The sequence below is a fragment of the Gekko japonicus genome, unplaced genomic scaffold, assembly GCF_001447785.1.
Source record: "Gekko japonicus isolate JY-2015 unplaced genomic scaffold, Gekko_japonicus_V1.1 scaffold100, whole genome shotgun sequence".
NCBI classification, from domain to species: Eukaryota; Metazoa; Chordata; class Lepidosauria; order Squamata; family Gekkonidae; genus Gekko; species Gekko japonicus.
Window position 1 is genome coordinate 886,610 of NW_015167060.1, and position 13,797 is coordinate 900,406.

At 45.3% G+C, this 13,797-nt stretch overlaps 1 protein-coding gene and 1 pseudogene across 1 annotated transcript in view; both read right to left on the bottom strand.

Moving 5' to 3' along the window:
* NSD1 (nuclear receptor binding SET domain protein 1) overlaps positions 1-11,624 on the bottom strand; it is a 75,415-nt gene extending 63,791 nt beyond the window's left edge. The window contains 2 exon segments of the mRNA XM_015412539.1: positions 10,034-10,938; positions 11,523-11,624. Coding sequence (XP_015268025.1) covers positions 10,034-10,918 — 885 coding nt within the window. The 5' untranslated portion in view covers positions 10,919-10,938; positions 11,523-11,624.
* LOC107111524 lies at positions 4,658-5,164 on the bottom strand (annotated as a pseudogene).
* Positions 11,625-13,797: the final 2,173 nt, after the last annotated feature.

A 13,797-nucleotide genomic window follows, 5' to 3' on the forward strand; every position in this document is an offset into this window, starting at 1 on the left:
TTCTTAACACATGGGACTGTTTAATTATCTTACTCGATTGTTTTATTTATCTGTTGTAACCCACTCTGCACCTTGCTATGCAGGGGAGGGCGGGATAAAAATCAAATTAAAGAAACAAACGAATACAATCAAAAGTAATAAAATATCATTTAAAAACAACAATCCTATGGTTCAGCATATAAGTACCTCATGCCAATATAAAGACAAATGCCCAATCATGTAAAATACAGGTTAAAAGGTACAAAGTGTCTCCATATGCAAGAACCAATACCAAATGTGTTTTGGCAATAAGCTTTCCTCAGTGGTAAAATTCAAACTGAACATTCCATTAATTTAACAAAGATATACATTAAAATTATCATACACAGAATAGACATTAAATTAAAGGAGAAAAAAGGAGAGAAATAATTATCTATATGTCTGTTAAGAAACAAAATAATTTAAATATTTTGAAATATATGGAACTAGGATAACTACCTTATTCACACTGAGATGTTCACCCATGGAGTAAGTGGTGTCAAATATTCTTGAGATGCAAACATAGGCAACTCCTCAAGGGGTGTGGTCACACACGTGAGATAAACCGGGGAGGGGGGACCAAGGCTATTTCCTCTGGAGGAATTTGACCCGCAGTTGCGCGATCACACAGTCCTTTGAAGCTGCGGGGACAACCCGCCACTCCGTGATCAGACGCAACCACGGGTGAGTCGGGGGTGGTGGTTGCCATTTGTTTCCAATCATTTAAACAGAGAATCAATGACTCGCATCTCAGCACTGAGGGCTCCCTATGGAGTGTGCGATGATGCACATACTGAGGAGGGGGGGGGAGCAATGGCACGGAGTCGGGATGGCCTGATCAGACCATCCCGACGCCATGAGAGAGTGCTGGAGCGATCAAACAGGGGAAAGTCTGCCCATGGCCCATAGCAACCAGCTTGCTACCGGACTTTCCCTGGTGTCTTTTTACTCCACTACTGTGGCGGAGCAAAACAGGTTGCCGACGGGTGCGGGGCACTTCCCAAATGTTTGTGCCTGATCGCGCCCTTTAAATCCACCTGGCATTTGCACCTATGGAGTGGCTAACTGTGCATGTGATTGCGACCAAGATGTAAAATATTTCATTTGCCTATAGATCTAATGTATATTTCTCTGTTCATAAAAACAAACCTAGTATGGCATTCAAATGATCCTAAATAATGAACAGTAGGTCCTACTGCATTTAACCCACAGGTTCTTTCATCAATGTCTACATTTATGTGGCAAAAGAAGAAGTCAACAAGTAATCTGTTTACTTTTGCTCATCTGTCTGTGTTTGCCTAGTAACCCAGCGCCCGGAAACTCCAGCTGTTTCCTATAGATCTTGTGTGGCTTCCTTTACGTATAAAAACAAACCTAGTATGGCATTCAAATGATCCTAAATAATGAACAGTAGGTCCTACTGCATTTAACCCACAGGTTCTTTCATCAATGTCTACATTTATGTGGCAAAAGAAGAAGTCAACAAGTAATCTGTTTACTTTTGCTCATCTGTCTGTGTTTGCCTAGTAACCCAAACATTATTTCCCATCCAGAAAAAATTGCAACACATTTTAAAGACATTTATTGTTGCAATTGGTTGTCAATTTATGCAACCTTCTGGGGAAAATGTATGCAATTTGTGATCTTTAAAAGTAACTGAACTGCAACTAAAATTAACACAAGCAACTGTCAATGCAATCCTATGTAGAGTTACTTCAGTCTAAGCCTATCAATTTCAGTTGGTTTAGACAAGAGCAACTCTACACAGGATTGCTCTACAAGAGATACTACCCTCAGAGTTTTGGACCACCACCACAGAAAAGAGAAAAATGTTGCACCAGCAGAGGATTGGCTCCTCCTTTTGGAAAGAGCCATGACAAACATCACAACAATAACCTTTACTGTCAAGAAATGCAAGTAGACTTGCTTACCAGTCAATTATTTAGTAGCCTTTAAAATGATACGTATAACAATATATTTACCCTAGTGTTTCCTTTGAAATTGCTACACACCAAGACAGAGAAGTAGAAACATTAGTTGTTTGTTAAACACAAATTTAGCCATCAGGGCATACAGCCAAGCTGGTGGACAGCACTTTAAAACATCTTGATTACCCAGTTTTGAAGGTCATGAGCCAGAGACTGAGAAATGGTTGCTCAGAATTTATGACAGAAACAAATGCTTTATTCTAAAGATATTAAAATGATAAATCTTAAAATTTAAATGTGAATCTTAAAATTTTAAATTTTAATGCATTTATTTTCTTCTGAAATATCCCACATCACTCTGAAAAATATTGAAGCAGGAAAGGCAATGACAGCTTTTATACCACTCTGCCCTAAATCATAACTTCAGTGGTTTCCAGGAGCATCATCTGAGGTGTTGTAACACTGTTGAACTATTTAAAGAGTATATATACATATCTGCCAAATAAGAACTTCATACATCTGATGAAGTGTACTCTAGACAATGAAAGCTTGCATAACTAATAATAAATAAATAATAAATCTGTTGGTCTTCAAGGAGCTATGAGACTCTCTTTTGGTTTGCTATAAGACTATCCCACTGGATTTTTGTGTCTAGTTTCTTTTCCCTACCTAAACATATAATTTAAAAAAATTTAACTAAAGTCAATCACTTATTTGTTACACCAAACAATAATTTTTTACGTCATTCTGGGGCCACTCTGAAATAAATATTTGGCAGTTGTGTAGATTGGAATGATGTCAAGTGAGACAGCTACAACCCGAAAGACACTAAAAATAATCCATGGTAATGCTCCTGGAGGGGAGGAGGGGAAGTGAGGCTATTTCCTCCAGAGGAATTTGACATGCAGTTGCGAGATCACACCTCCCTTTGTAGTGAGGGGCACAACCTGTCACTGTGTGATCAGATGCAACTGCGGGTGAGTCAGGTGTGTGTGTGTGCCATTTGTTTCCCATGTGCAAAAATGAGGAATCGCACCTCTGCACTGAGGGCCCCCTACGGAGTACGCGATGATGCACGTACTGCGAAGAGGGGGGGAATGGCACCAAGCCGGGGTGGCATGATCAGACCATCCCGACGGCATGAGTGTGCGCTTGCGCGATCAGACAGGAGAAAGTCCGTCTGTGGCCTGTTGGAAACTGTTAAAGGCAAACTTTACCCGGTATCTTTTAACTCCACTTCGGGGGCAGAGCAGCAGGTGCTTGCGCGATCAGACAGGCGAAAGTCCGTCTGTGGCCTGTCGGAAACCGTTAGAGCCAAACTTTGCCCGGTATCTTTTAACTCCACTTTGGCGGCAGAGCAGTACGTGTTGCTGACGTCTGCGGGACACTTCCCAGATGTTACTTTCTGATCGCTCCCTTTAGATCCATCAGACATTCGCTCCTATGTCGGATCTAAAGGCATGTGTGCTTGCAGCCTAATAAGAATTAATCCACTGCAACAGGATACTCATGTGAATAGCCCGCTGGGCAGTAAGTGTAAGAAAGATGTGATCGCTTATACAGCCTGTATTATATAATTGCCATTTATGAAGATTCTGGCATGAAAAACTTTTCACTTTTAAACATCATACCTAGAGGTGTCCATCTCAATCTGGATAGGAGAGTCTCTATTTTTCAAAAAACAGTATCTTTTTGTAAGGAGCCCAAATATCTGCACACTCATAGAACTATCTTCTTCATATCAAAGTTCATTATTTTTTCCATTTGCAGAGGTGTCCATCTCAATCTGGATAGGAGTCCCTATTTTTCAAAAAGCAGTTATCTTTTTGCAAGGAGCCCAAATATCCGCACACTCATGGAACTGTCTTCTTCATATCAAAGTTCATTTTTTTTCCCATTTCCTATTCAACATTTAAAAATGCATCCCTGAAAAGACATGCCCTCCTTGTATCATGTATATCCAAGGATTTGTTCCCCTATTATTTGAAAGTTCACAGTTCTATAAAATTGCCATTTCACATGGTACTTGCTTATCTGCAATAGCAGATCTCTCCAATTAATTGTCTCCTAAAATCTTTGACAGCAACCAGTTTGAGGAGGTAAGGAAAACTGACAGAGAAGGTTCCCACCACACCACCAGAAAGCTCCATGGACACTTTTCCATACATGTCCTCTTGCCTCCGACTTGGTAACTGCAGTAGGGGTAGCAAGGGCAGCAATGAGAGATGCTTCTGCAATCAGATGCTAAAGCAATCAAGGACAAACCTGACTGTTTTAATTATATTTTGCAAGCCACCTCAAGAACCTTTGGCTGAGAGTACAGCCTAGGGAAAAAAACTTAAATATACCTAGCAGCACACTAATGCTTCTCTCACTTGCCACATTGCAAAAACTTCAGTCATCTTCAAACAGAAACATGAACACAAGCAGTTATCAGTGGCAAAGGTCATACTGTCTATGACTGCCCATAATTCCACACTTTCTGCAGGAGCTCCCCCTCCACACGATCTAGTTGGGAGAGACTAACAATGCTTGAAGACTGGCTTGCTGCCTACTTAGTGTAAGTGCCCTTTTAACAGTGGCTGTTGCTTTGCTTTAGCTATTTTATGTAAAGGCTACTTTTGGCAAATGTTAATATGTACAGATGCTGCTAGAAATTATAATCCCCAAAGCAATTTCTAAAAGTTAATTTGTTTCATAATAATTTTTTTTTAATGAGCAGTAAGTAGAAACCTGTTCAAAATATCCACAGCAGTCTGATTTTCTTTAGCAGAAAATTCCAAGAAACCTGCATTCCAGGACTCTGCTAAAGCTTTCTCTTCTTCATAGCTGATCACCCGTTCCATGTGCAGGTCTTTTTCACTTCCCACCAACATAACGGGGATCTGGACTTCCCCATCACCTCCAATAACTTGCCATGGGTAGCTTTAACCACTTCAAAACATTTTATTGATGTGACTGATTAGACAAGAATGTAACCATTAATGTGTATGGAGTAGATCTGAGGAAATATTGCATATTCATCCTGGCCAACTGTGTCAAAAACCATGAAGACGATATTCTTGCCCATATACCATAATCAACTTTGTACATGTGCTCTCTATAGCAGGGCCGTATGAATCAATGAACTCTCCTTCCACAAACTGAATAGTCAGTGATGATTTCCCCATGCTCCTGTGGCCCAGGATGCCGATCCTGTGCAACTTGGAGGGTGGCATCTTCTCCCCACCAGGCCCCCAACCACTGCTTGTGGCCAGTTGGCCATTAAAGCAAGTAAGTATCATCCTGTTGATGAATGGAGTACCTTTGCTGCTCTAATAAGTTTATATTTTAAAAATATTAGGCTGGTTAATTAATGAAGTCTTCTTCCACCAGTCAAATGCCCAAAAATAACCCGGGGGAGTAAATTTAGCTCTGGGGTTTCCACTGGTATGTATTCCAAAGAATTAGAACCAGAGCTGTCCTAAAGACCTTTGCAGTGCAACCCTAAGTAGTTGCACTCTACTAAGTTATTTGAAGTCAGTAACTCTGTTTAGGCCTGTGCTGACCATTAATTGAACATATGCACTTTAATCAGTCAACTACATGCACTCATGTATACATTTGTTTATTGATATCCTGCTTTGCCCCCCCCCCGCCCCCCCCCCGCTCGCCAGTTGGGACTCAGAACAGTTTCACTGTCCCTGGGCTCCATTCTCTCACAACAACCACCCGGTGAGGTAAGTCAACCTGACAGTTATTAATAAATGTGAGATGACTTCAAGTTACTGTTCCCATTATGAGAAATATGTTGTCTTTTAAATTCCCTTCATAATACTATACTGGAACCAAAATAATCTCAAAAATAAAAAGTGTAGCCTTACATAAATGAACTCCTTTCGCATTATGATTTGCCTTCAAAATAAAATAACTTGGCCTCCTACCCAATACAGGCTCTGACCTGGATGGCCCAAGGCTAGCCCAACCTCATCAGATCTCGGACGCTAAGCAGGGTCAGCCCTGGGTTAGTCCTTGGCTGGGAGGACCACCGAGGCAAGTCCAGGGCTGCGCTATGCAGAGGCAGACAATGGGCAAAACACCTCTGAAACATCTCTTGACTTGGAAACCCTCTACAGGGTCGCCATACGTCGGCTGCAACTTGATGGCACTTTCCACTACTACCAACTACAGAACTGAGGTCCTATACAGTGGCACCGCCTAAATTCATTTAAGTCAATGGGGATTTAACAAGCCTTTGTGTACTACTGCAGCCTATATCCTTAGCTGACTAAATTGCAACCCTAATTAGAACAACTAATTCTGCTACAATATGAACATAACAGAGAAGCCATGATTCTCAATTAAAATTATTTCTATCAGGAATACTATGTATTATGTATTAACAAACCTCTAAGAAACAAGATAAGCTTAGCAGAACTTCCATGGGAGAAGTGCTTATGTGCAGGACTTTTCATTGTTTTCCATGAAGCCTGGCCACTAAAGATATGTGCATCATTTCCAAATCAATAGCCTTTTCTTCCACTAACCTCACTATACCAAATGGGAGTGACATATAAATTCAGAAAGCCAAAATTGTACACGTAGGATATCCCATCCCATTAATCTCCTGGGCTTGGTCTCTGAACCTTAGAAATATGGCTCCCCACATCTCCCATCCTACATTCAGGCATATCTTTAAGTTAATGTATATTAAAGATTGTTTTAACAAAGCCATTGAAGTATGTTAAGAAATACATCAACATATCAGTCCTGCGTCTCCTTACTATATAATTACCCATCATCTCAAAATCAAAGTCTAGTTCTCTTGTTTTTCCATGTGATAATTGCAATTAGGTAAAGGTACCCTTGCTCGAAAGCCAGTCGAATCCGACTCTAGGGTTGCGGTGCTCATCTCCGTTTCAAAGCCGAAGAGCCAGCGCTGTCCGAAGACGTTTCCGTGGTCATGTGGCCGGCATGACTAAACACCAAGGCGCACGGAACGCTGTTACCTTCCCACCGAAGTGGTACCTATTTATCTACTTGCAATTTCTTGCTTTCGAACTGCTAGGTTGGCAGGAGCTGGAACTAGAGATGGGAGCTCACCCCATCATGCGGCACCCGGGTCTTGAACTGCTGAACTACTGACCTTCCACAGCCTGCAGTTCAGCGTCTTAACCACTTGAGCCACCACAGCTCCATTAATTGCAATTACCATACAACAAAGTCTTCCAAAATGCTCATCACACACACATTCACTATCACAAACAAAATCATGTGCAGGCAAGCAATGGTCACCAATGGAAAAAGAAATTCACATGTCTTACTATGATCACTCAACCCTAGAAAGGTTGTAAAATAGGGATTATACTACTGAATTAAATAAGTATCCAAAGGGGTGAGTGGAGAACCCTTGCAAAAGAAGCATATCAGTTTTAGTATGATGAAACATCTAACAATGTCCAGTTGGCATTTTACTTCTGGATATAATGATCAACATGTATAATCAAAGCAAGTTATTCCTATTACACATCCAACATCCTTGTAAAAATCACTTAGGAGCTAATCTATATGACTTTCTTGGTAACTTGTCTCACTGCCTAATAAGAGTCTGGAAATGTTTCCTGATATCCAAAGTAAATCTTCTTTATTATAACTTAATGCTTCTCATCCACTTCAGTGCTTCTGAATCAACAGCCATTCCTACTCACTCTGTCCTTCTGCATATCTGAAAACTGGAATGTTCCAACATATTTTCTGCAGCCAGTTAAACATGTCAATTTCTTTCAATATTTTCTTCCTTCCAAATAAGCCATTTTATAGAAGCTAGTCTCCCTGTATTTTCATTCCCTATCAACATGGGAATCATGCCCTGACCTGGATAGCCCAGGCAAGCCTAATCTCGTCAGATCTCGAAAGCTAAGCAGGGTTGACCCTGGCAAGTACCTGGATGGGAGAACTCCAAGGAATACCAGGGCCGGGAGGCCAGAGGCAGACTATCAAGCCACTTCTCTGAACATCCTCCATGCCCCAGTAAGAGTTGCCAGAGGTTGCCATGACTTCTAGGAACAGCGCATGCACACACAAAATGCAAAAATACCAAAAAAAACCAAACATGGGAATCACCACCAGTAAGGCACACTAAAAAATTATCTTCTTGTGATGGTGTATTGGCCTGCTCCACTTAATGACAGAAAAATATTCTCACTGCAATAACAAGAACACTTTTCCTGGGAGTAAGCACCACTGAATAGAACTAAGAGGGATTCTAAGTAGAGCTACTTAGGACTGCTGTCCCAACACACCGTTTTTTTCTATCGCTTATTTTATGAAGACAAAAAAAACATGCATATGAGCTTGTATTCACAGTCTTCATTTCTAACAAAACAGAATGGTTAGCGGGGCATATGTAAATTAAACACAAGAAATAGTCATGTCTCCATGCAGCATCAAGCTCTACAGATCAAAGAACTCTAAAGAAGTTGTTCTCGGGTAAACTACATTGACAATATATTGAAATTATATGGAAACTGATTTATCTTCTTCATGAAAGTACTGCAATAATCAGACTGAATGGAAAGCAAGGCATATGGACACATTGTTTCTTAATTTCCAATTCCTGTAACACATTATACAATATTTATCTTTTAAGTAACTGGATACTACAACTAGGAGCACAGCCCCTCAATTTCTTATTGATAAGTTCAGAGCTCTCCCACAGTTGCATAACTCAGCTGCTGTTTTGTTTCACAAAATGGCAAAAAATAATCAATGACTGTTAGTTACAGAAGACCTCTAAAGTCCAGCAATGGCAGTCTACTAAGAGATTTGTTCTTGCCCATGCATCACTATAACTTATTTAATTAGATCAGAAAGAATTGCAAGACTATGAGACAACATCCCACTTAATTGTAATGGTGGTCTATTACAACTATAACTAAAAAAAGAAAATATACTGATAATACTAGATAGGTAAGCAATAATGAATCCAGTTTGGAAGTTTAAATTAGTCTATCTATCATGAGTCTAGTTCTGCACAATACCATGACACACCTGCTACTATCTATGGCATTACTTGAGCTTTTGGCCTCACTTTCCTTAAAAAAAACCCCAACTCTTGAAGCTGCCAGCAGTTCCCCCTGGAGCACATAACAACAAAGAAGACTATTTGGCAATGAGATTATTTTGGATAAAGAATGGCCCCTTAGTACAGTAACTGAAATTTCAATACCAGGAGGATTCCAATACAAAATAATTTAGCAGACTTTTCCCAACTCTACAGAAATACATTCCTCAAAGAGAAAAAAAAGAGAACAGAATTGTCAGCCAAGTCTTCTAATTTTATTAGTTCTAAAAAAACCTTTTCTAGTTAGGGCCACTTTCCACAGCATTGTACCTACAATGCATACTTTGATGCATAAATATAAACATGTACACCTGCACACCTCATGCAGGGAGATTTTACTGGGCAGTTATAACTGGAAACAAATTTCTTTACATATGCGTAGCAAAAGAGAACTGTATGATTTTTCTCAAGTGACTCTGTCTATATTCGCCATGATCCAAGTAAAACACTTTGTCTGAGGCAGCCTACTAACCTTGCAAATCAAAAGAAAAATACCTGCAACTATCATTAAAAAAAAAATCAGATTTTGCTTAGAACAGTCGATCCCTATCCCAAGTATATTTCACCTTGCTGTAATTACACAACTCCTAATTTTAGTTAATAGTGAAAGTTAACTAGTATGCCTAGGGAGCAAGATTTTGTGAGAAAGTGTATAAACTTATCAAATCACAATTATGACAACTGTTAACAACTTGCAGAAGAAATATGAGTTCCTGTAAAAAAAATAATCCAAGTTTAGCTCTAGTAAGACACACTAGAAATATACCACTGTGTCAACTTTTTGGATTGTATGCTACACAAAATGGGTATATATATTACCTTATTGACATCAACCCCTTTACTTTGCAAACTGATAGGAAACCAGACAACCTGTTAACTCCACCCACTTGTATATTTCTCTGCAACAGTAACAGACCCAAACAACACTATTTCCCCCATAAATAAATTTGCAGAGAGCTTAAACTGGTACCCCAAGGCTGCTTACAGATGGTAATCCTGCTGTTGAAGGTTTTGCTGTAATTGACGTTTCAAGTCTTTCTATCAAGTTTCCTAAAGTGATGGGACTCTGACCTGGATCTTCTTTTTCAGATACCTTTGTAATGCTGAACTCTTTCTCTTTTTTCAACTTTGTATCTCCAGGCGAGTAAGACACTGGACGTAGGTCTGCTTTCTCAGTTCTAGTTCCTACTCCAGACATTTTGCAAGAATTACTTTGTATTTGCTCTGGAGGAATGGGGGGTGATAGCAGGGCAGAAATGGCCTCATTGTATCTAATGCCTATGGAGGTGCTTTGCTGATTCTCTTGAATCAGTTCTGTTCCATTCCCAAATTCTGCCTCCTTACTGCAGGATGTTGTGGCTGTATTTTTCATCGGGAACTTAATTCCTTCCTCTGGGTTTTCTTCTGCAGTTAGAAATGAAGTTTCAGACTCTTCATCGTCATCCTCCTCCAAACAAGGAGAGAGTGTCTCAAAATCCAGGAGCCTTGCAGTGTCTTGTCGGATGTGCAAGTCTTCTGGGTCCACCAGCACTGAAGAACTGCAGAGCTCCGGGTGCTCAGGGCTGGAGATGTCGCTCCTCTCGAGTTCCTGCAAACAGTCAGAGCCATCTTTTGAGCCATTGAGATATTCAGCATTGATCATTGAGGCCAAATCCTGCAGCCTGCGCAGCGGGATGTAGCAGGAGGAAGGGTCTTGCCCATAGGCAGCAGCCTTAGACGCTGCCATGGTGCACCCATTAGGTGGCTCGGGGCTACGGCTCTGGCCCTCCCCCCCATAAGGGCTGTCCTCATCCTCCGGGGCATCTAACACTAAGGAGCTGGCGAAAGGGGGCAGGCAGCTCCTCCTGCTCACTTCGCAGGCTTGATCCATCCTGTGCGGCGGGCATCAACCTGTGAAGCAAATAGCAACAATGGGGTCAGGCAAACCCTCCAGGGCCTTGTTCTCCAAAATGGCAGCCATCACTACTACTGCTCCTCCTCCTCCTGTTCGGCGGCGGCAGAAGAGGCCCAGCAGACGCCTCCTGCTCCCGGCGCGGAGGCCGCAGAGAGCCTATAACGAGCCGGGTGCATGCCTCTCTTCCCCACCCCCACCCCCGGCAACGTTGCCTCCTGATCGGCACCTCCCGGGCACAGGCTAAGGTTGCCTTCACAATAGCGCAGCATCTATCCTGCTCTTGCTTGCAGGGAGCGCAGGCCAGGCCAGGCCTCGCCGCGCTCCCTCTTCAGCTGCCTCCTGCCCTCCCCCTCCCCGAAAGCTGCAGCTGCTGAACACTGAGCCGTTCATGCTCCCGGCTTCTGCGCCAGGCCCGACACCGGCTCACGGGGATGCCCCCCCCCCGGCCAAAGGCCCATCCGGGAGTAGGCTGCATCGTCCTTGCAATGCCCGGTTGGAATCTGACCGGAAAGATCCGTTTCAGCCCCTCTGAAGGACAAGAAAATAAACGAAGAGCCGATCTGGCTCCTGCGGGCCCTACCAGCTCCGTCTCCACCACAGCTGCCTGCCAGCCAGTCAGCCTCTTTCGCTTGCTCGCTCCTTTCCCCGCTCGCGCGTTCTCGTGCGCCGCTCCTGGAGGCGCGTCCACACTGATGTCCCCCTGTGCGCGCTCTTGCGCGCCCCCTCACTGACTCTTGAAAAGTTCAGCAGCAGCAAAAGCCGCGTTGGCCAATCAGCGCGCGCGCCTGCTCGTCCCTCCACACGGACTCCCTTCGGGCAGTCCACGGCCCCTGCGCTTGCAGCTGCCCCCTAGCGCCCACTGCTGCAGCCCCTCCCTGCCCCACCTATTGCTCCTTGGACTAGCTCCTGAACCCGTTCCCATTACTCGCACGCCCCATGGTGTCGGCTTGCAGTTCTGCCCGGCCTGGCCTCGGCCTCCCCTCCCTTCCTTCCCACGGCACATGGCGACGCAGCTCTTTTCTCTACCCGCGCTGGACAAGCCCTGCCTTCCTCGCCGCCAGCGCCCAGCACCATCCTTCCTTCCCCGCAGCCTCCACCAGTCACCTCGTCCCCAACCGCCCCAGCAGGGCGCCGCCTGCGAGGCCAGGCCTTTGGCAGTCCCCCAGCCAAGCGCTGCAAGAGGGAGCCGGAGCGAGCAAAGATGGTGGCTGTTGAGCTCACTCGCCCACCCACCCGCTGGGTAGTCGCCGCTCTCCTTGCCAGCCCGGGGGAGGGGAAGCCTTGTAGACCCCCGTGACCACCAGCCAACCGGGTGTAGTGCTGCCTCGGGGTTCTCTCCCGACTGCTCATGGCGGTGTTTCTGGGTCTGAGCTGCTCTTCACCCCGTACATGATGGTGGTGGTCAGAGCGCTCAGGCGGCCTCGCTAATTTGTCCCACTTCAAAGGGGGAGTGGAAAGCTGGAAATTCTCGCCGCTGCTAAATTGGGAGCAGAAAGGAGCCAGGCCATCCCCATATTCCCGCCCAAACAATGAAGGAAACTAGGCAGGTCAGCCTGCTCCCTAATCTCCAGCCAACAATGGGGGTGGTGAATCAAGGCAGGCTTCGTCGTCCGCGCTCTCCTTCCTTCGCCCTCCCGCGCCGATGCAGGGGAGGGGAGGGGAGCCGAACTACCCTAAAAATAAATAGTAGCCGAAGAGCTGGCTGCTCTGGGGCCCCGCACAGGCTCCTCAGTGGGGGCCAAACTCTGCCCTCTTGCGTGGCAGGGCCAAACAGTGCGCACCCCACACGCAGCTGGGGAGGCGGGTTTGCGCTTAAGGCAGCGCGACAGCAGGCCGCTCCCCAGTCTCTAAAGCGGGGCGGGGGGAGAGCGGGCGCGATGAATCCAATCCTTAGCCTCTGACTAGCCCGGCAACGGAGTTGGAAGGGAATCTCTGGTTATTCGGCTGGGGCTTTCCCGGTTCTCTCTACGTGAGGAGACTTTTTTTCTCGCTCCAGCGAAGAGACTAGAATTTGCCCTCCCTCGTCGTTCTGCCAGTAGCTGAAGCGGGGCCTGGGGACTACTTTCCAAGCACCCCCCCCCCCCGCTGGTCTCTAGGGCCAGCCGGGAAGCTGCCTCCTCGTAAGTTCTCTAGTGCAGCTCTGCCCTGGGCGCTTTGCCGTCTCGTGCGTGACAGGGCAGCCGGGAACCTTCCTGGGATCCGACCAAACACCGCTTAGCCACGGCAGCCCCGGGCCTCCAGTTCTCGGGGGGCCGGCAGTCACAGAGCCCGAGCGACTAGGCAGGCTTCCCCCGTGCGTCCCGTGCCCAACTCCTCAGCAGCAGCCCTCAGCGCCTTGACACCGGTCAGGAGCGGCGGGCCTTGGCCGTGCGCTGCGTCCTTCGCTTCCTGCTGCAGCTCCTACTTCGATTGTGAGCAGAATGCTGCTGCTGCCGCCGCTCCCTCCCCCCCCCCCGGCAACCTGCCTTGGAAAGCAAAGCAGCCATTAAAGCCGCCAGCCAAGCTCAATCTTCCCGGGGCAACCCCTCCGTACAGCCACCGAGCCCCCCCTCCAGAGGAACTGAAAACGGGTGTGGTTGATAGGCTCGTTCCTTCTACCTTGAAATCCTCGCCCGCGATCCGTCCGCAAGCAGCCTGTTCAGAGAACTGGGATCGCCAGTTTATTTTTTTAAAATGTCCTCAGCTTCAGTAAAACTCCTCCGTCGTTGAGTGTGTGCATTCAAATGCTAACGCTAGTAAGGCAGAGAGTCATGGCTCTGGGGCCCAAGGCCGTTTGTTTGGGGCAGCTTCTAATGTATAAAATGTTTCCCAAAGAGAAAACAGCCGTTGTTCCCATCCACAGACAGACAGACAGA